We start from the raw sequence: 27,163 nt of genomic DNA, 5'->3' as shown, positions 1-27,163 counted from the left end.
TCAAATAGAGTTGCTCAACTAGTTTCGTCCTTGAAAAAACACACACGGAGGCGGCAGGTTTCTTCAACAGTCATCAAATTGATTGAGAAAAAAGAAAATGGAATAAAGTGGCCATTATTTATTTAAATTTCTTTTTAATTTTTCATCATTATACAGATGCAGATTGTCAAAACGACACCAATACGCAAACAAATGAGTCTGACAATTACAAATGACAAAAAGGAATTTATTTTGTCAAGTGATTCCGCATGCGTGTCAGCATCTTGGTTATTATCTCCGTTCAGATCATATTCAGGTTATGGCATTTCAAACAAGACTTGGTTATTCGTAAATTCTTTACTTATTTAAAATAAACAAATCTCTGATCGCGTGCATTCGGCTGCAGAGTTTACAGGCAGAAAACTGACAATAACAACTGGATGCGATGTTTGCCTAACATCATAACCAGTTCTCCAGCTATATTATCCAAAACAAAAACAACAAAAAAAGATGTGCATCATATCATCTAAACTAATTGAGTTGAAGTATTCAAATAACTTCTCATAATCTGTTCCAGTTGGTTTTGGATTTTTCATTACGCATTATGTTTATGAGATAAACAATATTAAACATTACCAACACTTGAGATCTACGAAAACACAATTATTTAACTTGGAGCAGGGCTTTCTAGCTGCCTGTTTTTATTTTCAAGCTGAATATGATGTGATCCCCAATCGTCATACATAGAAACAATACCGAGAGGATCCTCACACCGAAACTTAAAACATCCGTCCAGATATCGGAGATCTGCTCAGGTATTATTAACAAACAAATTAAAAAGAGGTTGGAATAAACTGGAATTAAAAGTTTTCACAGCAGCAGCGCCATTCCTGAAATTTCCACATTTTCCCTGCTTTTTTTTTTTTTATCTTTAAGTTCTAACGCACAGTGGATGTTACTGGTTATACTGGTTTAGTCACACAGGTTAGTAAATGGTGGTTAACTGAATGAGTAAGCAGAACAGCTGGCGGTTACATATCGATGCAGCTCAAATTATTTAAGCGCAGTGGGGAAGAAAAAAAAAAAGACTGATGTGGGATGTGTAGTTCTTTGTAATTAAAATAAATATTTATGTCATTACTCGATGGTTTTGAATGTTTCAGCACTGCACAGCCGCATGGCCACTTCTACACCAGGTAAAATCACATTTTACCCAATTGTATAACTTGATGTAGTTTAAAAGTGTCACAAGCACCGGAAAAGTTTACATTCAAACTCTTTCCTTGAAAATGTCAGTGATAACGTCATAATTCTATGTCGTTATGCTTTACTCCAATGTGTGTGTGGTTTTCAAATGAAGCCTCCAACATGTGAGGCGTCTCGTTCCACATTTAAAATCTGAATTTATCTTCAACATGAACACAAACTTTTGAGAGCAGCTATTAGCAATTTTTTTTTTTCGAAAAAGGTTTGTGAGAAAACTTGAAGAAAAACTGCAAAGTAACCAAAAAAAATACTCAATTGATATGTTTGGCAATTTTCCAATTAAATGGAATCTCAGCTGTGTAAACAATAACACAATATAAAATCTGACCTCAAATAAACTCCTCGTATTGAAAATAAGAAAAATGGCATCACTCTTTTGACGTAGACATTCTTTACTGTGTTCGCACAAAAAAATAATTTTCTGTCAGCGTGAAGTGGTTTTAGTTGAGGCGTTTGCAGCACAGCACTTTATTGTCGTAAACATGCGTTTTGACACTTGTCAACACAGTGGGAAGTGTTCTGGTCGTTTGACTTTTACAGGAGCATCTCGTCGATCAAGAACATCTTTGGTACAAAAAAAAAACAGAAACGCGGCCGACTTTCTGAGACTCTCGCGTGTGGCGCCGCTTCACCGTGCGACCCTGAAGTCTTTAACAGTGCGACTGTCTGTTGTGTCTCGGCCATGTTGGCTCCCAGCAAACATTCAAGCGTGAAGAGTTTCCGTCAGAGTGATTTCAATAAGGCACTTTTACAATTTTGAACCCACAAGTCGAAGCTTTGCGTTAAATTCCTCCTTATATCTTCACTTTTATTTAAACTTGATTCCACAAGGGACTGATTTTGACCTGATTGTAGAGGCAGAATATTCAGATGAAGCTACGTTCAACTAAACGCAATAACTGAATTCGTGCTGAACGATTTAACTGTGCTCAGTGTGACTGGTGAGTTCTTTGCTGGGAGCCAAAACGGAAGTGACAAACCACTGAGAGTCTTGAAAAGTCTGGAAACAATCAGGCTTCACTGACGCATCTCGTAGGCAAACGGTGAACAGTACAGATCATAATAAGTCTGCGGGAGCAAAGCTACGCATTTAGAGTAAAAAATATAATTCATTACACAGTTTTCCAGCATTATGTGCAAAAGCGAAGTGCAAAAGTATTGGCACCTGATCTAGGAAGCTCCTCAGAGAACTGGCACCAGCGCACACACAGCCCGTCCACATAGGCCACCAACGCAAACAACATGGAGGTGCAGCAACTCGATTGTCCACCAGGGGGCAGCAGTAAAAACTAGGTATGCTGGAATGGCAGTTTTACTGAAACTTGCTTCTGGTGAGAATCACAACCACACTGTGGTGCGGTGGGGGGATGTGGAGCCAAAATGGCGGCCTGCGTGTGTGTGTGCGGCTCTGAGATTATTGAACACATGCTAATGCGTGTGATTTGCATAGTTTAGAGTTTAAGCAGCGGAGGTCAGTATAATCTCTAATCTAGACGTATTCCTCCGTCCTACTGGCAAAGAGCAATGGCAGCAAAGTGGCGATTCAAAAAAAAAAAAAAAGATAATTCCCTACAAAAACGGGATGATTGGTCTTCATCCTGATTGGCTCTCAGCTCTGTGATTGGCTAACACTTCAGGTTGGTCTTCTGGGGATGGTCCAGGCGGAAATGAGGAATGAGTTTGGAATGACAAGGGGGTGGAATCTTAAATTAAACCATGTATATACGTGGGCTTTTTGACAGCAGGAGGCGGGTTTTCCAGCCGGTGGGTGAGAAACCTGGGGTCGGGATGCAGGATTTAGGATTTAGGATTTAGGATTTCGGAGCGGCAGGAGCAGCGGCAGGAGCAGCGGCAGGAGCGGCGGCAGGAGCGGCGTCGGGAGCAGCGGCGGGAGCAGCGGCGGGAGCAGCGGCAGCTGGTTTCGGTGGCGGGAGGCCTCTCATTTTATAGTAAGACACCAGCTGGCCGGGAACCTCAGCGAGGACCGACTGAGCCAGCGAAGCCATGGGAGCCTGGACAGAGAGAGACGGGACGTCAAATGTTTGGCTCCAGGTCACACCGGGTCAGAAGCTTCAAGGTTTCTACTTACATCTTTGAACTTGGTGAAGGGGACGAACTGGACGATGTCTCTGGCGGTGGCCTCGCCGACCGTCGACCTCAGCACGCCGTCGTCTCCGTCGAGGAGCTGCATGGCCTTGAAGTCGTAGGGTCCCACCCCGACGATGATGATGGACATGGGCAGCCTGGACGCACGGACGATGGCGTCTCTGGTCTGGTCGAAGTCCGTGATCTCGCCGTCGGTGAGGATGAGCAGGACCAGGTATTGCTGGAGAAACAAGCAAACGTCAGCCACAGTCAGGCTGCATGTTTCTGGTAAAATTATTTTTTTTTAAAAATTGCTCACAGAAGCAATGTTGGCCTGTGCGGCGCTGGCGGCGAGCGAAGCCACGTGGGTGATGAGCGGAGAGAAGTTGGTCGGACCAGAGAATCCAAGTTTAGGCAAAACCATCCTGTAGGCTGCAACAATCCCCTCGATGCCTGAAGAGGACGGGAACAAAGCAGAGCAACATGAACATGTGCTCCACTGGAATATGGACATTAACAACAACAACAACAAAAAAAGACATGATACACTGGTTTGTAAGCATTTAGTCTGTTTGATCCAGAATTTCCTGCCTCATCAGGGTAAATATCTGAATCAATTTCAACATAATAAAGGAATAAAACTTCTAATTGCCGTGGTTCATGTCAGTAACTTTTGGTTGTCATTGTTATTTCATTGGCCGGCTCACTACTATACTAGATCTATTATTAATGGCATGGAATTATAATTTAGCAACCGCCCTACGTTACAAAATGTACACTTAATTACTTAATTAACTTGGTTAATTCCCCAATAACACATCAGAATTACGCCTCAAATTACATCACATGTATCTACAAAGATTTAGTACTATTACAACTATGACAGAGGACTTTAGGCTCATTTATTCTCTCAAAAATATCACACGTCAGAAGGTTTAACCGTCTCTGTGTTTTCACACTTTAAAGGGTCGGACGTGTCGGAACGAGCGTTTGGTGTCTGAGGTCACTTACCTTGGCAGTAAGGACTAGTGGGGTCAAAGTTCAGGGCAAATTGGTGGTTCGCCTCCTGCAACATCAACACAAGTCAAGTTCAATACAAATGAAATACGGTTTGATCAGATTTAAACAAAAACAATACACCACATTGCATTGATGAACAGAGTTTTCTACGAAGCGTTTCGAGGGCTGACCTTATAGTCTGGAGGCAGTTTGGCTCCAAAACCAAACGCCGGGAAAAGTTTATCACTGCAACAAACGACACAAGAAAAACACTATAATTACACATTTATCGAAGTACTATAATTCTCTGGACACGAGAAACGAGAGCTCATGTCGGAGAGATCAAGGTAAAAAGATTCAGAGCAAAAAATATTTAAACTATAGAAATAACAACCGTTAAACTTTTTCAGTTTATACGCATGTATCAAAGAATTATTGATGTTTTCCGACTCTCCATTCGCTTGAAATCTTGATTCTTCTGATCAGGTTTTCATCACTTCATGACCTGAAGACCATTAATGTGAAGTAATCTGAGTACACACAGCATGGGTAGGAAAAAAACTGAAAAGCTTGACGAAAGAATGACAAAAGCAGGATTTACAGTGGATTTTCTTTTTTTCCAAAACTGAATGAATTCATCGTTTCCGATCAAAAGTCTGCAAACAATATAGGATCATGTGAAAATTTTTCTTTTTTTTTAAAGGTTTACAAATATATTAAAAATTGAAAACTAATCAACCATATTTGCAGCCTCCGTCACGACCCATTACATTTTTTTTTAAATTATAATTGTACTCATACAATGACATCAAAGGGGCTTTCTAGTATTTACTATGAACCCGTCATCTGTGTGTATTTTGTGCGTCAGGTGTGCACTCACGTGTCGTAGTCCTGGATCACCTGGCCCACGGACCACAGGGCCGTCAGGTACTGGTTCAGCCCGTCCGGACTCATGTAGTGGAGCGACTTGGGCGTCCGGGGGTCGCCGTTAGACCCGGTGAAGTCGATACCGACCTGTAAAGAGTCCCGACGAGACGATCAGGGGAATCGGTCCTGCAAACCTGAACACGTTCAAAAATGTGCAGACGTACGGTGAAGTTGATTTGGCAGCCGCCCATCACATAGTCCAGGAAAGAGTACGTAGTTTCCATCTGAGAGGAAACACAGGGAATCCATCAGTATTTTTTTGTTCATACAGAAAGAAAAGGAGGAAAATTAAAGTGGTGTGTTAAAGTCACACTGAAAGAAGAGTTTAGTTAATTAATATATTATAGAGGGTCAAACTCTTAGACTTTTTCTTCTTTCTGCTCCTTTTCATTCACATATATAAGATTTATTTTCTCCTTGATGTTATTGAATGTTTTATATATAAACAGAATGAAATGAAAATTTAACATTTTCAAACAACATAAATGAAAGTCACTGAAAACACTCTGGTCGAGATTATTTCTCAATTTTTGTTTGATAATTCTGCACCTAACAAACATAAAGGAGATCAACTCTATCAAGCAAATCCTCAACGTTTTGGAATTATATTTGCGAACTTAAAAGATACCGTGTTATAAAGACTACCTGTCAAAAAACTTCTCGAAAAATTAGTTTTTTTAATCACGGATCACCTGGGCTACTCACACAGTATATACATGTACTGCTTTCCTCAAAGGCTAAGCTGTGTTTGTGACATGAATATATCATCAACCAAACAAAAAATCAAGAAGAATTGTTTTATGGACAAAGTGTAAAAACCTCAGTTGATCAGTCCCACATGACGTCACCTGTCACTTTACACTTCTATATTTTATTTGGAGTTTTTATTCTTTTTTGCCATTTCTATTTAGTAAAGGTTAGTGAAGAGTCTATATAATATTGTACATAATTATTTATTTTATTTCTTTAGACTTATCCTATTTTATTAATTCTTTATTCTTTGCTCTCTGTGTGCTGCTCCTGTGCTGTAAAAAGCTGCCAGAACTTGAATTTCCATGAGGGATTAATAAAGTCATTCTGATTCTGTTTCAAATTCAACACGGGAGGAATGTTCTATCCCGAGTTCCCCTGCGTTCTCCCTCCTATTCTGTACGCTCAAACCACCATGCAGCCTCTGACCTTGCAGCTCTTCACACAGACGACTCCGGAGTTCTTGTAGCTCTTCTTCTTCTTCTGTTTCTCAGGATTGATGCAGTCGAACTGCACCTGGAAAAGCACAACGCCGTTGACTCGTCTGACCAGGTGGGAAGAACACAGAACTTGCCGGAGGACGCGACTCGTCGACTCACCGGAGACCCGCCGGCTGCTTTCTGCAGCTCGGACACCTTCGTGGTGAAAGTACCGATCAGGTCATGAGATCCGTCGCTGTCGTGATCGGAGCAGCTCACCTGCGGGACGACGGAGCGGTTTAGTGGGATAATACAGGGTGTGATTGGTGGCGAAGAGTGCAGGGAGGGGAGGGGGGAGGGGGGGAGGGAGTCAAGACTGGCGGAACCTTCAGGGGTTTCTCGAGGTCGCTGCCGCAGAACGTCTGCAGGGGAACGGTGAACTTCTTCCAGCTGGGATTCAGATTGTTCTTCACCACCTGCACAGAAATGTACGATTAACAAACGGCGTCGTCTTTATAGAATCATTATGGAAACACAACTTTATGACCTTGTGTGAGTAAAAAGGTTTTCAATGTTGTCGCGGCCTCATTTCAAAGTCCATCACTTCTCGCTATTGGCAAATAATTCACCTCATGATCGTGCCCTTTAAAATACTGCATGAAGCAGATTGTCGTATTTATAAATACCACGCTGGAAAAAGATCGCTTCCTCCACATTAAAGGTTTTCGAAGATAAAACAGGTGAGGATGAGTCTAATATTTCATTAAATAAACCACAAAATGCCTTTTTTAAGCCACAAAGAGAGATGGAGAAACTGGAACATTCATCACAGGGTAAAAAAACAAAAACAAAGAGGTGCTTCAGGAAAAATGGAAGACAAACACATCAAAAACAGAAAATGTGAAGATGTTTATCTGGCTCCTGGGTTAACTGTGAATTTGGGAGAAAATTATAAATAATTACAATGTGCATTTGAGAACAATGAAGCCAAACGCATTAAAAATACACCTCGAGATGTCACATCCCACTTGTGCGATATAGCTGCTTAAGTTCTTTCGTAGAAATACAACACGTATGGGAAGCAGGGTTATTGCTTCACAAGAACAACATCAGAGCACCAGAATGGCGAAGCAGCATCAAACCAGCTCACTGCAGTTTTTAACACGGTTACAGCCTGAGATGTTTGTAAAGTGAGTAAATGTCCTCAAAGGCTGCAGAGCCAGAGATTAATTAACAGGAAGAACGGAAATTACTAAACATAGTTGCCCAGTAAACACGTCTCCAATGTTCACATTCAGGATGAGAGAAATGTTTTGGAAAGAAAACTCTAAAAGGCTAAAACCAGAATTTGAAAAATCGTCAGAAAATAAAATAACTTGGATTTAAAAAAAAACAAAAAACAATTTAATGAAGATTCACTTAAATGAAACAGATTTCATAGCAACTGCATTTGTTAATTGGTCCTGTTTCGAACGTTACTGTAGTTGTTGTTTTTCTATAAATCATAAAAATACTGTATTTGTAGTAAAGAGGTTGCTTTTGAAAATGCATTCAAGCTGGCTGATCGTTCCAAACAATACGTTTTAGAGCCAATGCTCTTATTTCTGTATTTACGCTGTTAAAAAGTTTTATTTTCCAGCTATTTTGGAGCGAGTGTGAAACAAAGCGATAATGAATGACACTGATTAAATTAAATAGTTTAATTAAAAGCCACTCTGTAGGATCAGACTCACATTATTCAGTCAAGCAGCTCTTTGTGTGGAATAAAAAGAACCTCAACGTTTCCCAGATAATTAGAAAAAATAAATAATGTGTTGTTTGTTTGTACCTCAGTTCTGTGGACCAGCTGCCACTTTCCATCAGCTCCTTCTTTAAAAAACTCCAGGAATGGATCAGACTTTCCAAACGTGTCCTGAACAGGCAGAAGACAAACATGCTGTCAAATTCCAATTATAATACGAAGAAATACGACGGAGATACTCTAATTGATTAATGAACGAGATCAGCATGAGCAGGCTGTTTCAGGGTATAATTTTCACTTTATCTCTACAAAAGACAAACAACTGTTTTTCCTCCTCGTCTTCATTTTCAAATTTCACATTCATAGTCAGACTCGGCAGTAAAACCAGCCCTTTTTTTTAAAAAATATGATCACAAATTAGAAATCAGTCAGTAGTTACTGGACACTTAAGTATTTGAACACGGTGCAACACAGTCCTGAATGGATGACGGCAATAAAAAAAAAAAACAAAGACGAGAGCAGAAGCAGAAATACCTTCTTGTCGAGGTTTTTCGCCTCCAGCTCCAACACAATAGCTCGGTTGTCCTTTATCTCCTCCGCTGAGACCTACACAGAAACAAATATTTCATGTTTACACAGCAATGATCATGATCATGTTTTATTGACACCTAACGCCAAAAGATATATCCAAATTGAAACGTGATCTGTGGATTTAATCTCTTATTTCTTTTTAAAAGGGTTACGGCGAGGAACTTTTGTACGTACAGTGATGGCTCCTTTCCCTGCAGGTTTGCCTTTCTTCAGCTGCAACGGTCTGGTCACAGATTTACTGGAAACGATCTAAAACACACACAAAGACCAAGCGAGGCTTCAGCAACAGAATATTACTCACCGAGTCCAGCAGGGGGCAGTATGGGTACTACAGAGTTACATAGTACATGTTGTATCTTGAAGTAAAACTAAATATTATTACACATTTGTGAATTGTGATATAGAAATTCCATACAAGTGTTTTTTTTTTCTATTCTGTTTTCTAATGTATTTCTCAAGCATGAAAAAAAGATATTAATCAATACTATTTGCCAACTTAAAAAATCCAGTGAGAAAGTATGAAATTTATAACACGCATATTTTAGAATAACACATTTAGTATTAATTCTATGGCATGTCATTTTGCTATGTTTTGGACTTTACATTCCACTACTACTACAAGGTCACCTTCCAAATGCAAATCCCACAATTTCAACCGTTTTCTCATGGCACAATTTTATCTCAGAAAATATAAATAAACTGGAGTGTATTGCTTTCCACACACTGTCACAATGCACTGAATAGTAAACCATGTGGTAGATGTGATTTCAGAACAATTATCACACTGACAAAACATCAGTGACTGTGTAAAGAGTGTTTCTGACTGAAATGTATTAAGAATGATCTGACATATTTTGAATGAAATAAAAACTGTTACCATGGCTGGTCATAAAGCTCAGACCTGGTTAAGACTGGGAGAAAATGGAGGATTTGTTTGAGAGAGAAAAAAACAAACAAAAACAAAACATTAATCTTGTAAACATGAATGAGAAATTCCATCAGTCCCAAACCAAATATTGCAAACTGTCATGACTTCACGGGGCCTCTAGAGGGCGGTAGAGTTACATGGTAATTCACAACATGACCGTGCAAATGGGCTTTAGCACACATTGAACTGAATCTATGACTCAAACAGACATTTAACAAATTCCCTCATGCAAATATAATTAAAGAACCATAAGCTGTCGCCTTCATTTCTAGAAAACAAAGGATGTCCTGCATCTTTACTACTTTAATAACTTTTGCAGAAAAAGGAAAAACATTACTTGCAGGATCTGGTGCATAATACATGAGGGAGTTTCACAATTTAGTAATTATGAAAATAGAAATGGGATTGGCCAACTAAATGTGTTGGGGTTTTTTTTTTAAAGGGGAGGATGAATGCTTCAAATTTGTGCAAGATTCTTCTGAATTATACATCTATACGTTTAAATGTTTTGAAATTTACTGGGGGAACAAAAAAACTAAAATCAATCTACAAAAGAACTTTAACAACTTTAAATGCCAGACAGTATAGATGAATGTTATCAAATCAATGCCAACTAATCTATGAAGGGGAGTGAAAATCATTTCTTCAACCTCTTCCACCGATATGGAAACTATACAAGAGGTCTGTTCATTTGTTTGTTTAAGTGATCCTGGTGGCCTTTGCCGTGTACCTGGCCCAGCGTGAGCTCCACCCCTCCCAAGTAATCATCGTCGCTGAGGTCGGAGGTGGAGTTGTCGATGTCGTAGACCCCGAACTTCAGATTCTGAACGGTCTCGAAGTGATAATCCACTCTGATGTGCTGACTGAAGGAGGGACTGGAGGTGTTCGTCAGATGCTCCGTGCGGCCCAGCTGTCAAGAGAAAAGAGACGTGGTTGAAGTTTTAATTCCTCTTACATAAAACTAAAAAAAACAAAACCTCAAAGAAAAGTCATTATCCTGGACTGTGCATGGCCACGTTACCTCAGTCCACTTCCCTCCGCCAGAGTTCTGCAGTAGCACACAGCAGGGGTCGGACTTGGAGCCGACATCTTTATCCAGCAGGTCGGTGCAGGAGATGCTCAGCTCCACTTTCGAGACGCAGTCCGCCATCTGAGGGGGGGCAGACAGAGGATCGAGCGTTATATGTACAACAGGACTGTGTAGTAACAGCAACAGCATGTGAAACAACCCCTGCACCTAGGACACTTTATCTAAGTCACTTAATTTTGTAAAATTGTATACAAGATACCTTTATTCTACTAACCGTGTGCACTTTCCTTGCCTATTCTACTAACAGTTTGCACATTCCTCTCCTTTCCTCATGTGTCCCCAAGAGCTGTATGCAACAAGTAAATTTCTCCACTGTGAGATTAATAAAGGCGATCTTATCTTATCTCATCTTATATATTGAGCAACTCCAGCACGTATCAGTTAAACAGGGAGCATAGAGCAATTCAGTGTGACAACAAGCGCATCAAGAGAAGAGACACATCAGGAAAACAACACACTTCTCGACAACCACTTCACGTGTAGGTTAAAAAAAACAAAAAACCTTGAAGTTGCTGTTATGTGAACAACTTTTTTGCCAACTTCACGAAAACGTGTTTGTGTATACACAATGTGCAGTCCACTGTTTGAGCCTCTTCATGATCCCTGCAGCATTCAAGCTTCCAGCAGTTTGACGTTCAAAACAGTTCTACTGAGCAGGAGGATGCAACACTGAAAAATACCTTAATCTTCCTATTATGACATTTTACGACGAGTGAACTCAAGATCGTCCCACAGGAACGAATACCATTTCGTAAGGTTTAGTATCCGATGTTTCCTAGAGAAGTAGCAGTGTCCCTTTCGATCACGACTAACAAAACCATTAACCAAGGAAGCAACCACAGCAACATGATTTCAATAAGCAAGACTCATTGTCGCACACTGGTCCTGCACATAAATCATCAACAGTCCACTTGTGAGGCAGAATAAAGTTGTTTCTCAGGTTATCTGGAGTAGAAAGAGCTCCGAGGCAACTTTACCAAGACTGCAACTTTTTTTTTAACTGCTCATTTTCAACACACTTGGCAAATTATGGCGTGACTCATGAGGCTGACAGACTTGTTTTCTGTTCGAATTGATGAGAGAATTTCAAATAGACCTACCCTAATTTTTTATTTTTTTTTACCTTGATTGTTCAAAAACTTTTACATATGGTAATACACAAGTGTTGTTTATGCAACAGCTTTGCTTGAACGTTCAAATGTGTTCTCAAACTTACTTTCTTAGGTATTGTTACTTGAACGTGCATCTTTAAACCCCTTTTTAAGATCACTTTTCTTCAGGAGGTGTTTCAATCATTCCCAGTAATAGTTTGTCTAATTTGTGCTGTTTTCGATAAGTTCTTAGTCAACACATGGGTTTCTGAATCAACGTGAACGCGCTCACCCAGCGGCGTCGCGTGAACGCGGCACCAGCGTGACAAGACATGAGAGGTTTCCATAAAGCTCTGAGACCAGTCAAACCAGCAGAATATGCAAACATAAACATACACACAAAGACAACTTTTAATATAAACTTTGTAGTTTACCTAAGGCTTTTTTTTAATCTAATTTAAGCCCCTCCAAGAACAAACACTCAGCAGGGCGGGCGGGGAGCAACCACTCCCACGGCCCGGAACGGGATAAAGATAAAGAAATGAAAGACACCGAGAAGTTGCTCTGAACGTTACCTGAGAATGGTGTTAGCTTCTAATTGGGAAAAAAAACGAAGAAAGAACCCGCAGAAGAGGCTTTCGTATCGTGAGTAAAGGCAGAAAACTACCGCTGATGTCCGTGACTTAACTGCTTCAGCAAACAGGGAGCGGCAGCAACACGAGAGAGTTTCTGATTGGACAAGCGGCTGGAGTCCGCTTTTCTGATTGGAAGATACGGCTGTCAATCACGCCCCGCAAGGCGCAGCAACGTAATGACGTCGGATAAGAAAGCCCACAGACGCGCCCCGTTAGAATAAGAGAAGCGTCAACTGTTTATCAATAAATAAGGCCAGACTTCACACAAATAGGGAAAATAAAATCATCTTTCATCTTCTATACAGAAAGTTCAGGGCCGCAGGGCACACACTGAACAGGTCGGCAGAGCATCAGAGAAACACACACACAGAAACACACGCGCACACACAAGCTTCATCACTTAACCTCACAAGTGCTTTGACCGAGGGAGAAAACAGGAAGACCCACAGAAAACCACACAGAAAAGTCCAACCCACATTTTGAACCCACAACTTTTGTCTTTTTGAGTCAAGAGCAGAAACCACGTCTCTAAAACTGCACATCTGAATTTGAAACATAGGACGAGCACTGCAGCAGGAAGAAAAAGACAAACTGGAGTATGGTGACCTTGAGCCATGCTTCTTCCCAATACTGCAGGAATGAACCATACTATTTTTCCAAGTAACGCGTGGAAGGTGCAGCACAAACAGCAATCAGAATACAGCAATACTTTTAATGATGAAACGACATAATCAGCAGCCATAATATCAGTTCCAGTTTTCTCCAGATCAACTGAACAAAATCTGCATACTCTTTGCCAGCACTTATTTCCAAAATGATGCATGTCTGAGAGTTCATCCAACACAAATATTTAATGGGCACTGCTAGTTTAACTGCTACGGAATACTGCAAAAAGCCAGTCTTGCAGACCGCTACTAGAAATTGTAATTCTGATATACATTAAGTATTTTAGCACATTTTAATTTTTTTTGTACAAAAATTCATATCAATAGAAATAGAAATGTAGATTTAGTATTTTTCAAAGGTTTAGATGTGTATTTTGTTGGGGGGGGGGGTTCTGTGTGGCACAGATAAGGTATTTTCTCCCAATTGTAATTCATTTGATTGTGATGAGACATAGATGCCAAAAATGTAAACGGAGGAGAGTAGGACTAAAAGTATTTTCTATTTTCTTTCCTTCCATGTTAAGATTGGGAAGTGCTCCTTGAATGAGCTGAGCCTCTCATCTTATTCTTAAAGGCAAAGAGGAACTTCAACAGAATGAATGTAATTTGGGAGGTTGTAGAAAAGGGACTTGATTAAAACACTTAAATAAAATCAAAGCATATGGACTTGCATTGATTTTCAGTAGTTTTTATGGAATATTCCTATTAATCCAGCAGTCTGATAAATGATTTCTATAGGAGTCAAGCTGAACACCCCCTAGTTTAAAAACACAACATAGTGCAAACAGTGCTGCAGCAGCTGGATGTGTTCTGGTGTCCACAGAAAAAAATGGAGAAAGCTTTAGGAAAATGAACAGTGAGAGAAGTGAAGAACCGGAACACAACATGCGCTGACATTCAATCAGAGAAGAAAACCATTTGATTTTATTAGGACAAATCAGTGTCATACCAACAAACCAGCGGGAAAAGCCAAACATCAGCAATTTGGAAAAATAAAGGGTAGACAAGTTATGTTAATCTCTGTCAATTACCCACAAACACACCTTGACCTCCTGCTTCAATACTACACACTCCGTTAAGAGCATCATCCATTATGTGTCCCAAATACTAAACTCTGGAGTAAAAAAATGTTACGCTGTGGACCAACTGAAGTCCAGGTGAGACAATGTCGGCAGTCCCTGGTGCTAAAATCCCATTTGTTCATAATCACAAGCAACACATCTACTTGGTAATGAATAAAATATTTATAAAAGCAAAACCCCACCAAAGTTTTCAGAGAGTAGTTTTATTAATGTTAGTACTTAAAAAAACAATACTAATCATCAGCCCATCTCACACACAGTTTCATTGACAGTAGAATTGTAGGCGCTGAAGCCTGGCCCAGCCGACTGGATGAGACACACCCTGAACAGGTCCAACATAAGACATGTAGACAAATACACTCATGCACACTTACTGCCAATGTAGAACCACCAGTCAAACTAAGAAACATGTACCCTGAAAAACTTTAGGAGAACTTGCAAACTGCACATGAAGATGCTTCAGCCTGAGTTTGAAGTCTGTCTGAGACGACAAGGCCACTATAGTCAGACCTGAACACAAGAGTGACGACTGTTTAACAAAAAAACAATGTCTGCATATACTGCATAAATAACATGCAGAACTCAAACCACTATACAAATGCTTCTTTATCTACGTATGACATTATCCTCTATAGGCCACCCGTTTTTCACTGACCCTGCACAATCAGCAGTATATTGTCCACAGGCAACGTCTTGACATCTACCAAGGACATGTTCCATCAACAGGATATGATCTATTATTGACTCACATCAAGGCGTTGTTACCATCACTTTATCACTTGGCCAGCAGCTCCTATTTTTCATTTCCAGAGCCTTGACGCTGCATAGTGGATCCCGCCACAACAATCGAATTTACATAACCGTTTATGATCTCCCAGGTTTTACATCCACATGCTGGTGATAACTGTGTGCTTCTATGAATCCTGCTACGTCTGTCACTCACCTGCAGATCTGCCTGGTCTGAGTGTTAATCAGGAGAAGGGGGGGGGGGTTAGCAGCTCCGAGAGCAACAGATCAGTGCAGTCACTCAGCAGTCATTCGACTCTCCCACACACTTTGCCCATGTGCTGCACAAATCTATCAACCACACACATCTGTGCCATCATCATTGTGGTTGAGGTTTCACTTCACTTTATTGAGGCCCGTTATACTTCTTTCACACACAGACTTTAAAGGTACATGCACATTCATTGTATACCTGTAAGGTTAAGCACTTCCTGTCAGGCTGACGGCTCCTCTTCAGTCAAAACTACTTATGATGCCTTCTACTGGTTCGATTGATCACCACTAAATTTATGCGAAACTATCAGAGGTAAAAATGGAAAGACCAGGATGAAACGCATCACATGAGCTCATAGTATTTGAGGTGAGCAACGATAAAATCAGACAAAGCTTTGGTTTAAGGGGGACGATAGAATTATTTAGCCTTAATTTTCTTCCCATGCTGCGAGGGAACAAGAATGATGGACTGTGTTTCCACAGCAACCTATTTTTCCACTCCAAAAACCTTTAAAATAATCCGTTTAGTAAAGTCTCCATTTGATAACTGTTTCAAAAACATAATTTTTCCAGATTTTGGCCATAATAGTTGTAGAAGGGGTAATTGTCTTCACATTAATTAAAAGGTACATATTGTTCAACTCTCAATTATCATAAACTTTTTTAATTCTTCCTAATTTACTGAATTATTGGCTATATTACATATTGTTCGGTATGACATTATGGTTACTACACCGAGCAAATACTAACGAGACTTTTATACATTATTTTTCTAGTTTGCTGCCAAAATGGCATCACTTTGTGGGGCAGATGTTTTCTTTCAATGGAAAACTAATTAGTAGAAAGAAGATTTATTAAGCTGAGAGAAGATCCCCTCAAGTTCTTCTTTTTAGCAATTCACACCTTGTACAATACACGCAACACTAAATTGGGTTAAATGACTCATAAAAATACTGCCATTTAATTTCCAGCTAGTTTAACTGCTAGACAATAAGAACTGCTCCACCAGGATGTGGCCAGGACTAAATTACTAAAAACATGGTGACCCTTATTGTTCGGCTTAGAGCTGGGGTCTTCAAACTGGTTGAATTGTGTGCTGCTTCAAAGATAAAGCTTGCAAAATTCTTGAACTTTGCAGTTCTAAATGTTGCTTTTACTTGTACCAATATTTGTATAGTATGACCTGTGAGCTACCAGGTTCCTGTAGGATTTTAAAAACAGCTACTACTGATTCCTTTAACAACCTGTTGCAGTTGTCTTTTAATCTTACGGCAGTGAAAATTTAATTTAATGGGGCAAATATTGCATTTGATATTAAGTAATCTGTATTAAAAAAAAAAAAAAGTCAGCCATTCTTCCATCTCGTCACCTCTAATCAGATCAAGTTTCCATCATCAGACAGTGAGAAGTCAGAAAGAGCTGATTGCAGGTAGAAGAACATCCTTTTATTTGCCAAAGCGAAGGACACTCCACATCACGCATGGTTTTTCCATTATACAAGTTTGGTCAAAACGACACTAAAAAGAAATGAGCTTAAAAAGGGAGAACATTCACAAAAAAGCACACATGGAACAAAAAAGCAACCAAACTAAAAACACAAACTTTGTCTCAGTCCTCTTAAGGTCAAACGCTTAGTGAGCATGTGCTGTGGAAAAGTAAGCGGTGGAGTTGGTGGCGGCATCATTTAAATACAGCAATCTTATAAAAATGTGACAAGAAGGGTGGAGAAATAAAGAATCCGAAATTGACATACAGCAATCTTTCCATTCCAGCTTCTCTCAATTGCAACAGAGAACCATGTCAACATTTTACCATATTCACAACACATAAATGTCATTAAGATTGATGAATTTTTGTTCATGCCAATGCGGAATGTAAAGACTTTACCATAGCATTAAAGCACTGTAGTAGAAGGGCCTCCACCTACAGCATGTTAAACCACAGTAACAGCATTTACCAGAGCACTGCGTGTGTGTGTGTGTGTGTGTGTGTGTGTGTGTGTGTGTGTGTGTGTGCGCGCGCGCGTGTGGCAACAGGGCATGTATAATGTTACCATTGAAACAGCACATTCACGTTTTTTTGTTTTGTTTTTTTCGTTTTCATCAAAGCAACATACTGTTCATCACTTTACAATAGCAATAGTAAGAAAGCATGTTAAGATATTACCATAGCATCAGAGCATGTGAATATCAAACCATAGCAGCACAGCATACTTAACAGTATACAGCAACAATGTTTTTCAGCCACTTTACAATCATGTTACCAATGCGAACAGCAGAGTGTGTTCAGTGCGCCAACACAGGATTTGACATTGTGATAAAGACCGAGTAAGAAAGGATCAATTTTGCCACTGTATTAATCAACAACATCGTCGAACCATGGTCATCAACAGTTTGTGTTACTAAAGTTAGTGGAGTAGCTGCAGGAGGGGAAAAAAAAAAAAAAGCATCTGAATCAGTCTTCCTTTTGAACAGAATGCGGGGTGGGCTTACCTGCCGATATCTACAGAGGAGCTTCAATAATGAATGACATTCAGGACAAGGACAGTTCTAAAATGGGCTGCTAATAGTTCATCATGTATGGATCAATTGGCTTTGTCACACCTGGACTCTCCATCCAGGCAAAAATGAAATCCTATTTACAGTCTTTCGGTCTTAGTTTAAGGTGGAGCTTTAACCCAGACTTATCTTGACTTTACGAGCGCCAATCGGTCGGTCATTAAGGTCCATAACTGCAGCGGAAGCCTCTTCATGATTTTGGAAGGCAACCATTGCCTCACCAGTTGGGAGGCCTTTGTCACTGAATTGTAAACACACCGAGCCTGGCAGCACCTGATAACCATAGAAGAAGTCCATAATCTCATCCACAGTGACAGTAAATGGCATATTTTGAAGCTTTACTACTGTTGGGCCAGCAGCACTCCGTTGATCATTTGGATTGCTGGGTCCTACGGGGGGAGGCTGGGTGAGCAGACCTTCAGGCCCAGGAGAGAAGCCCTGTTGTCCACCAGGCGGTCCGCTACCTGTGCGCCCTTGGTTGTTGTTGGCTCCTCCTCCACCCCGGTTTTGTCCACCAGCTCCCTTTCTGATGGGATTCTCAAAGGCCACCAAGCCTCTCAGTCCTTCTTGACTGAATGGAGCTCCTCCTGGAGGTCCTGGACGAAAACCTGGGGGATCCAGGATTGGTGCTCCAGGAAGACCCGCGACTAGAGGTGGAGCCACGCCCAGATTCACATCACCAAGCCCAGTGGCCAATGGGGGGAGAGGAGGAGGGCCGGCAAGCCCGTTCCCTGGGGCTGAAAATGGAGTCACAAAAGGGGCACTATTGAGGTTTCCCATGGTGGTTCTGAGGAAGTTAAACTCATCCCCACCCATGCCAGCAAAAGGACTCATTTGTGCCGGTGGGGGACCGGGTTGGGCCTGCTGGTGTTGGTGCTGATTTTGAGTCTGATGCTGCTGGCTGTGGCCGCCGCGTTGGCCCCTCTTGTTCTGGGGTGGGGGATTTCTCTCAATTTCCTTCATCTGTTCATAGGTCACCAGATGCACAAATGCGTCACGGCCATTGAGTTTTTGGCGGTGGAGTCTTTCCGCTTTGCGAGCATCCTCCTCAGTTTGCAGTTGGAATATAGCCTGCCCCAGACCATTGCCATTGCTATCTGTCAGTACTTTAAGGGTGTCTTCATATATGCCCAAACCGTCTAGGAAAGCCCGAACATCCTTCTTGGAAATATTATAAGGGATGTTGGTAATATGGGCACAATTCCTAGGCGATTTCATTCCATCCTGATTTTTTCCATCACCTACAGCTTCACGTTTGCGGATTGAGTCAATCTTTTCAAGCATCCCCTTTCGGCTGATTGGATGAACCTGTATGAAGCGTGTACCCATGTACTGCATATGGGCTCCGAGAGCGCTCTTATGATCCAGCTCTGATTTGAACTCGAGGAAGCCCTCTCCAGTGGCTCGACCATTAGGTCCGTAAGCAATGTAAATGCTGTCTTCCACAACACCCAGATTCTTGAAGAACTCCCTAATCTGTTTCTTATCAGCTTCGTATGGAAGGCCTTTCAGGTAGACACAGTAGTCCTGTCGATGAGGAGATCGTGACCGTCCCCGCTGGTCTCTGCCTCCAGACCCAGCATTACCACGGCGGTGGTGATGGTCGTGGGACTCATTGCTGGCATGCAATTTTCCGACGATATGATGAATATGACCCGTACCACTGTCTGCAAGGGTAGCCCACTGACGCTCAGAGCTTGGAGTGATTTCAATGAATCTCTGGCCCATCATGCCACCTCCTCGTTTAGAAGCTTCAAAACTGTCCTGTGGCGAGAAAAACTTGACCACTGCTCTGCCGGTTGGCCGGCCTTGCCCATCCCGCAACAGACGAACCCCATCCACCCCCAAACCCCGAAAGAAGTCCCTAATTTCCATCTCTGAGCAGGAAAACGGGAGGTTCTGTAGGACAACAAATAACTCATCAGGATTGCCCACGGCTACACCAGTAGCTGCAGCAGCAGCGGCGGCGGCCTTCATATGGGCCTGGAGTCCAAGCGAAGCCAAAGGAGAGAGTGGGTTAAAGAGCATTGGGTTAGGTGATCCGAGTGGGAGGCCAGAGGCCAGTCCTGCTGGTGGAGGAAGAGATGGGTTGAATGGAGGTAGAGAAGACATGTGGGCCAAATGTGACATAGGGGGCACTGGTGGGCCCTGGGTCAATGGAGAGACAGTGGGAACAGGAGGGAGAGAGGACACAGGAGGAGGAACAGGGATGGTGGGAAGTGTGGGCATAGGTGGCATGGATGGCATGCTGGGAAGTGGCGGGATGGGTGGTGGACATGCATTGAGTGATGCCAAAGCTGTTGTAATTGTGGGGGCAGAACTATAACTGTTGGGGAAGCTGGGCACCACACTGGCTAGGCTAGCAGCTGCCTTGTTACTTGGTGGCTCTTGAGATGAACTTGCTGCTGTCACTGACACAGGGGCGTTACTGAAAGCCTGATTTCCATGGCTACTGCTTCGCCCTCCTGCACCAGATTGCACTGTGGGTATGGGGGCGGCTCCAGCTTGTCGGTTGGCATTTCCCCCTCCAGGTGCAGCCATTTCTACAGCCCCTGCTCCTGCCTCAAATCTACGGCGGCTGAGCTCAATCATATTCTGCATTTCTGTCTTGCTGCTAAGCAGAAGTGACACTTTAGAGCCCTTAATTGCTCCACCTGTCCGCATCATCCCCAGTCGAGCGTCCTCATCAGTGGCGAAGACGATGAAGGCTTCGCCATGTTCACCCCCCACGATGTGCACTCCCCCGTCAGGAATGGTAAGGCCAGAGAAGAAGTGTCTGATGTCCATGGTGCCGGCTACTATGGGCAGACCCTGTAGCCTGATGACTACCGCCATACTGACTGCTAAAGAACAGCCCTACAACCTGGGGAAAAAGCAACACTACCGTCAGATTAAGAGCAGAAAGAAGGAGATCAGTGGTGTCCAGACATCTTTATCGTGAATCCTTATATGACTTTGCAGATCAATGAAGGCACAAGTCAACTACTTCCTTATATTTGATTTACTCATGAACAGTAAAGAAACGTTTTCTTTTTTTAAATCAATTATTTAGCACCCATTTGTGGGTGCTGACATCTGGAAACCAGCTGTTTTAAAAGGGTTGGGGGAAGGGGTGACAGTATAGCAAAACTTAGAGGAAGCTAGCCAAAAACAAATCTAAAACAGACCCCTTGCAGGCATTGTTTAGGATATCAAAATTTGCCGCCTCAGAAATAATAATATAAAGGATCATGTTGCACATCAGCTTTATGTTAGACCACAACATATGCAATCCTAAACATGAAAAAATACATAGCATAGATGAAGTTGATTAAATAGCATGGACATAAGCTGGAAGACGTCAAGAAAAAAATTTCAGGTTAACAAAATGCTTCAAATAGCCAAACGTTTATCAATGTATAAACATTCCCTAGTCAACAAATATTAAAACCCATTCAGAGCAATTTTCAAAAGACAAAATGCTTTATGTTTCACACACGGAAACCGATCCGTAAGAATTTTCTCTTCTTGCGATCGCAATTTCTTGAGTTGTGACGCGAGCATGCAGCAGCGCCTGATTTCACCCTGGAAATCCTCACAGTTGGCTTTTCCGCCAAAAAGAACCATGTGCTTGTTCATAGCCAGGGCTGGATTTAGCATCAGTTCTTTGTGTTGCCCCAGCCAATCAGTGTCTTAATGGGTGCCAAGCTGGCCCCAGATCATTGCTGGGCCAGAACGGAATCTGACACGTCATCAGCTGCGGGTAGAGTTATCACTACCGACGAGGCGTAACAGACGCTGTAGCAGCAGTTTGAAATCGACAGCGAACATCGCCAAAGTACAGAGCCCCGGAGTGGCTATCGAGAAAACAACAACGCTAGGGTACGAGATTTTAATCGACGATAACGGAGCCGGTGGCTGTAATTGACCTGCTGTGCCGCATTTCACCTGCGCTATCACACAAAGTCAGCTGTGTCAGATAAAGGATTTAGGACCAGTTTTCTGTTGTTTCTTTCACTCTTTTCATCGTAACATCATTGAAACCCACTTCACTTTCAAGTCTTGCATCGTGTCCTGACCGCAGGCTGAGAGCTGCATGTGGACTGCGTTAGATCCTCTCTTTTTGGACCCAGAGGAGTTTTACATGTCTGTATGTCACAATGGTTTCGTTAGAAAACACCAATATCTAATACGGTCCACATCATCTGATCTCAAAGTGTCCATAACTGGAAATAAGATGGGGATGGAGGAGACATTGGTGAAGAAATACACAATAATATAATGTGAGAAAACGAGACTCAAGTTAATAACTTGAGGGAAAGAGTAACTATCTTGTGGCCACGGAGTAATTTATCTTTGTCCCTCGCATAATTAACTTGAGGGAACGACTTATTCTATCGTTCCCACGCGTTACTATTATTTTTTCTATGCTCCCTTGACAATGTAAAATCAAATGGTTCTTTGGCCGTGTGCATTTACGAACTGGCAATAGCACCGGCCCTGAACTAGCACCTGGTTCTTTTTGGTGGAGAAGCCCTGACAGTGAGGTCAGCTTCTTTTTTTACGTGAAAACTTACAAAGCTTCCGTTTCATCAAGCATCTGCTTTTGCAGTCTACCTTTGGAAAAAAAACAAAACAAGTTATATTTTCTCAGGTTACATCTGCATTATTGTTTTAATAAAATTAAATAAATGGAACCACCTTATTCAAGACACATACTTTATAAAGCTTACTTTTCTGAAAATTAGGATCTACAATAGGTTTTAAAACAAATGTGTACTGGATTCTCTGATTATATTTAAAGTTAAAATTTCAAAGTTGTATTTTTTCACGGTTTTCTTTTAAATGTGGATGAAATGTGCCCTTCGATTTCAGCTGAGGTTCTCAGTGAATATTTCCAAGCCCTCTGTCCAACAATAACAGTGGTCATAATCTCAAGAATAGCAGTAATTAACCCAGAAGAGTTTAAAACCACAGATGCGCTGATGTTCTGTCATGGTTACCGGGCAACGTCATGACTCAAACCTGTAGTGAAAACCCGACAGAAATCTCAGACTTCCCTCAAAGAAGAAACCAGAAAGCTCAAGCTGGGCTATTTCAACGGCCCAATAACCAACATCCACCCAGCAAAAAAGGAGCGACAATCGGCAAACACAAAGTCATAAGCTCAACGCCACCTGGAAACCAGCAAAATCAATGGCATCTCGATCCCCAGCGTCACTGAGAATTCAGGAAGCATTTCTGCTCTGGCCGTGAACGACCACTGCACGGACAACGTGTCGAACCAGCAGATACGCAACACAGCAACGTCATCAACAAAACATCAGCATCTTGAGATCGGGAGCAACAGCAGTAAGTCATCAAACCGAAGCAGGTGAGAGCAACGTTAACATTTTGACAAAAGCAATGTCAAAAAGGCATGTGAACCAAACACATAAGCAGAATTTCAACTAGAGTCACATTATGATTACATCAATAACAGCAACATTAGCATTATGCAAACCACAGCGTCATCAGCAAGAGATTTCCAGCACAGCAGTAAAAGACAGCATCTCAACAGCAATGAAGTGCAGAGGAGTATGTCAGCCAATGCAGATTTAAAAAAAAAAAAAAACACACATCCATTTTAGCAACAGTGGTATAGGAACAAGGACTGCTCCACCGATGATTGCATCACACCCTGAGATTAACATTTTTACCGAACTCTTTAACATAAACTCTGCAGATAAAACTGCTAATTTGCTTAAAATCTGTGGCGGTCACCACCACTCCAAGTTAATGCAGAGTCGAGCCATATCAAAACCAGAACTTACACATTACCCAGTTTCCTCCAGACGTCATTGTCAACATGAAGAGCCACTCCATGTGTCACTTTTAGGTGTCAAATGACCAAAACCCCCATGAAACATCAACAACAGTGAGAGAATAAAACACAGCAAAAGAGAAAACTGCAAAGGAAGTCAAATAACCAGACGCAGATGAAAAAAAGATCAATTGAAGCATCATTCTCCAGTCAGGTAGAAAAGAAAAAAACACGTTCAAAAGCAACAGAAAGCAACTTCAAGCACACAGCCTGCAAACCAGACAAGAGAATTCTCAATGCAATTCTCATACAACCCGAAAAAAGAAAGAAAAAACATGACTGGCCAGAATCAAAACCATCTAAATGAAATTCATTGAACAAGAAAGCAAAGCATTCATCAAAAAGACTAAATCTAATCAAAAGGGATCGGAGAACCACTGCTCACCAGTCCACATCAAAGTTGCATTCCACACAGGACGACAAAATAAACCTGGAAGAACCAGGCTGGAAGGACGAGGTCTGTCATATTAGCCTCCATTTCCGCTTTAAATGACTTTGAAACAACCTTTTTTCCACACCTTACCTTAACCCTTCCTTTCACAACCAAAAAAAACCCATTCCTGTCCAGCTTACATGAAGCTCCTCTGACTTGAAGATTTAACACCGTGGTCCAAATACAAAAACAACAGAACAAAACCCCACATTCAAGTAACTGTGTACATGAGTCCTCCTTTCTTTATTCAGCATCTTTCAAATGAGGACCTGCGTGCCGACATGAAGCTTGTAATGTATTTATTGCAATTACGCAAATGTTATTGTCATTAAAAAAACAAAACAAGTATTAGTAGCGGAATTATAAAATTACAAACAACAGTTTTAGCCATACATGGTTCTCAGTACTTTTTGTCTTTTTACCCAGTGCCGAAGCAGAACGATCCAGAAAAAAGGTTTCTGCACACATATAGTGTTTTGAAGCGTGTTCAATTGCAGAGTTTAAACCTTCAAGTTTTGGAGGCGACATTTTGAGAGCTGTTCTTCACATCTTGGCCAAAGTGAAACATTAGGAACAAACCACATCCTAACAGGAACCGCAATGAGAATTTTTCTAGTAAAAGGCCAACTGTACTTTGAGGAAGAACTGAAGAGGCAGGTTAAAAAAAAAAAAAAAAGTCCACTTGTAATGACATTTTATGTATTCTCTTTTTAGGTTGAAGTGATCAATATCCGTTTTTCTTTGGTCAAGTCAAGACAATTTTATTTTGGCGTTTTTAAGTGCTTTCTGCAATTTTTAAACAAATTATTATTATTATTAATAATAGTAGTAACAAATTGATTTTTCAGTTTTAAAAATGTTAGTCAATTTAGTCCTTTAATGTCATAGTATAGATCAGTGAAGTAGGATGAAATCTTGTTCACTGCATGCAGTCGATAGGCCAGCGCTTTCTGAATAAGATATTTTTTTTCTAAATATTTTGCATGATTGATGATGCATTGCATAATGTCAATCATTGCACATAAATACACGTACATAGTGGAGTACTGGCCTTGATTTCTCCTTGTTACGCGTCACATCTTTGTTGTATATTCTATTAAAAACCTGCAAACATATATTGTCACTATTAATCTAACGTCAAGATTCAGTTTGATTAAAAAAAAATCTACTGATTTATTTGCATCTTTGCAAATAAACGGTTAAATTTTTTTGGCAGAAACATTATCTAATCAGGCTTTCACATTGCTGCAATCCAAAGCATTTCAACGGAATCATCTCCGGCTTCACACAGAACGAGGCGATAAAGGAAAGATTATCCAGCGAGCAGCAGTTGGAGAAGATCCCTTCTTGATGCTGGAGGTCAAAAGAGAGTAAGCAGACTGGTTCAAAGTGACAGCAAAGGAAAATCAAGACACTGGCATACTCATTCGGAACAACCAGATCTATTAGACCCAATGTCTCAATGCAAAATATGTCAAACCTGGAAGCAGATGGGCTGCAGCAGCAGAACAAATCAGCAAGAAGATGAACAGTCAGCACACTGGGCGGAACAGCAGTAGCTGCGTTCAGGTACAATCTAGCGCAGGTTGTCCTGGTCTCTTAAGTTAAAAAACGATCAGAAACAATCCAACAGCACCTTCATGATACTATTTTTTTTTTTTTTAAATTAGAAATACCTGCCGCAATCAGCGATTGTTTTGTTATGGGTCGTGACGTCATGACGCCAGGGGCGTGGTTTACATAATCAATTGAACCAAAAAAACTAAACCGAGGTAAAGACAAAAAACGGTAGAAAAACTGAACACAAACCCCTCCTCATGAGTCCGTACAATGTTAGCTCTACGTAGAGTTTGTGGTCCACACATAAAGGAGACTGCACGAGCTCACTCCCAATGAAAAGCATCAACTTTAAATCACGGTTAGCATGCTAGCCTAGGGGAGCTAGGCACCATTTTATTAGGCCCGACGAAGCCCTTCATTAACTTAACCTTTTAAAAACATCACACGGCACAGATCTGCATTAAGACTGTTGGGGGGAAAAATCATTAAAACACAGTGTATCGAGCCTCACTAGGACAAACTGTAAATTATTTAAATTAGCTGTCTAACAGGCTCTGCGCTCACTTAGCCACCGAGCTGCTTTGTGGGAGTGTGCTGGAGCGGAGCAGCGACAAGAGCCGTGCTTTCCAGCGGCCAAAGGCGCACTCCGCTCCCGGTGTGTGAGCGTCATCAAGCGGATTGCCGCTGCTGAATTCTTACCGAGGAATTTGTCAACAAACACACTGGTGTTTAACTCATGCACGGAGCGCTCTTCTTTCTCTCTTCTTCTCCCTGCAGGGTGTCGCGGATGCACGAAATGTCGGCGCAAGTATCGCGAGAACAGGCGTGATGAAACGAGAACAGGCAGGTTCAGTGCAGTGTCGCTCCCTGCTGGCTTCGGGGTTAAATAGAATGTTTAAACTTCTACGGTTCTTAAAAGTTGCAAGTCCCCTCACCAATTTTGTAGTTTATTAGAACTCTACAAACACGCAAATGTATGTCTAATCTAAAAATATAGACCTTCAAGACACATTACACAATGTTTTAATTACATTTTGAGATTCCAAACTTTGGAACTCTGAGGACAAATCATTAAAAGTGCTTCCCTATTTGCCAATTTCTTTTAGGAAAAATTCTACGATAAATTCCTGTCCAAGTAGTTCATCCGTTGTCATTTTCATTACAGTAATATGTATTTTCCCTCTTGTGAATAACCAGCAAAGCACCCATAACACATTAAACTAGTTTAGTAAAGTGATGCAACATGAGAACTGTCTGAAGTTGAAAAGAAAACAAATATACACATCTTGAGCGAAAGTATTGGAAGAATTGAAGTATTATAGTGATGCTGGTTCTACAAGCCTCCATCTGTGCCGTTTTGAAAAGGTCATGAAACACCAAACATGCATTTCAACAATAAATCTACTAGGAGCCACGTGATGACAAACAGTCAACATGTCCCATGTCAGTCAGAAATGCATTGATAGACATTGTATACCAGCGAGAAATGCTGCAGGGTCGCTGTATACAAAACTGGAAATGTC

At 41.3% G+C, this 27,163-nt stretch overlaps 1 protein-coding gene across 4 annotated transcripts; it reads right to left on the bottom strand.

The window, feature by feature from the left end:
- Positions 1–103: 103 nt before the first annotated feature.
- Positions 104–26,427, bottom strand: cpne1 (copine I). Of its 4 annotated transcripts, none has more exons than XM_080494562.1 (16): positions 26,340–26,427; positions 10,707–10,835; positions 10,416–10,595; positions 8,932–9,006; positions 8,701–8,772; positions 8,254–8,337; positions 6,812–6,901; positions 6,606–6,704; positions 6,436–6,522; positions 5,421–5,480; positions 5,210–5,343; positions 4,521–4,575; positions 4,342–4,396; positions 3,650–3,783; positions 3,335–3,571; positions 104–3,257 (listed from the first exon to the last, which is right to left on the bottom strand). In XM_080494562.1, exons 2-16 carry the CDS (start codon positions 10,833–10,835, stop codon positions 3,057–3,059), a joined length of 1,692 nt encoding a protein of 563 aa, XP_080350688.1. In that variant the 5' UTR covers positions 26,340–26,427; the 3' UTR covers positions 104–3,056. The 4 variants fall into 4 exon arrangements, with proteins under 4 accessions (XP_080350688.1, XP_080350689.1, XP_080350686.1 ...); XM_080494563.1 differs by lacking the exon at positions 26,340–26,427 and adding an exon at positions 12,442–12,567; XM_080494560.1 differs by lacking the exons at positions 104–3,257; positions 3,335–3,571; positions 3,650–3,783; ... (10 more) ...; positions 10,416–10,595; positions 10,707–10,835 and adding exons at positions 16,668–20,668; positions 22,362–22,401 and having other exon boundaries at positions 26,340–26,397.
- Positions 26,428–27,163: the final 736 nt, after the last annotated feature.

This window comes from Blennius ocellaris, assembly GCF_963422515.1.
Source record: "Blennius ocellaris genome assembly, chromosome: 4".
NCBI lineage: Eukaryota > Metazoa > Chordata > Actinopteri > Blenniiformes > Blenniidae > Blennius > Blennius ocellaris.
The sequence above is the reverse complement of the archived record's forward strand: the minus strand, read 5'-3'. Positions and strand labels throughout refer to the sequence as shown.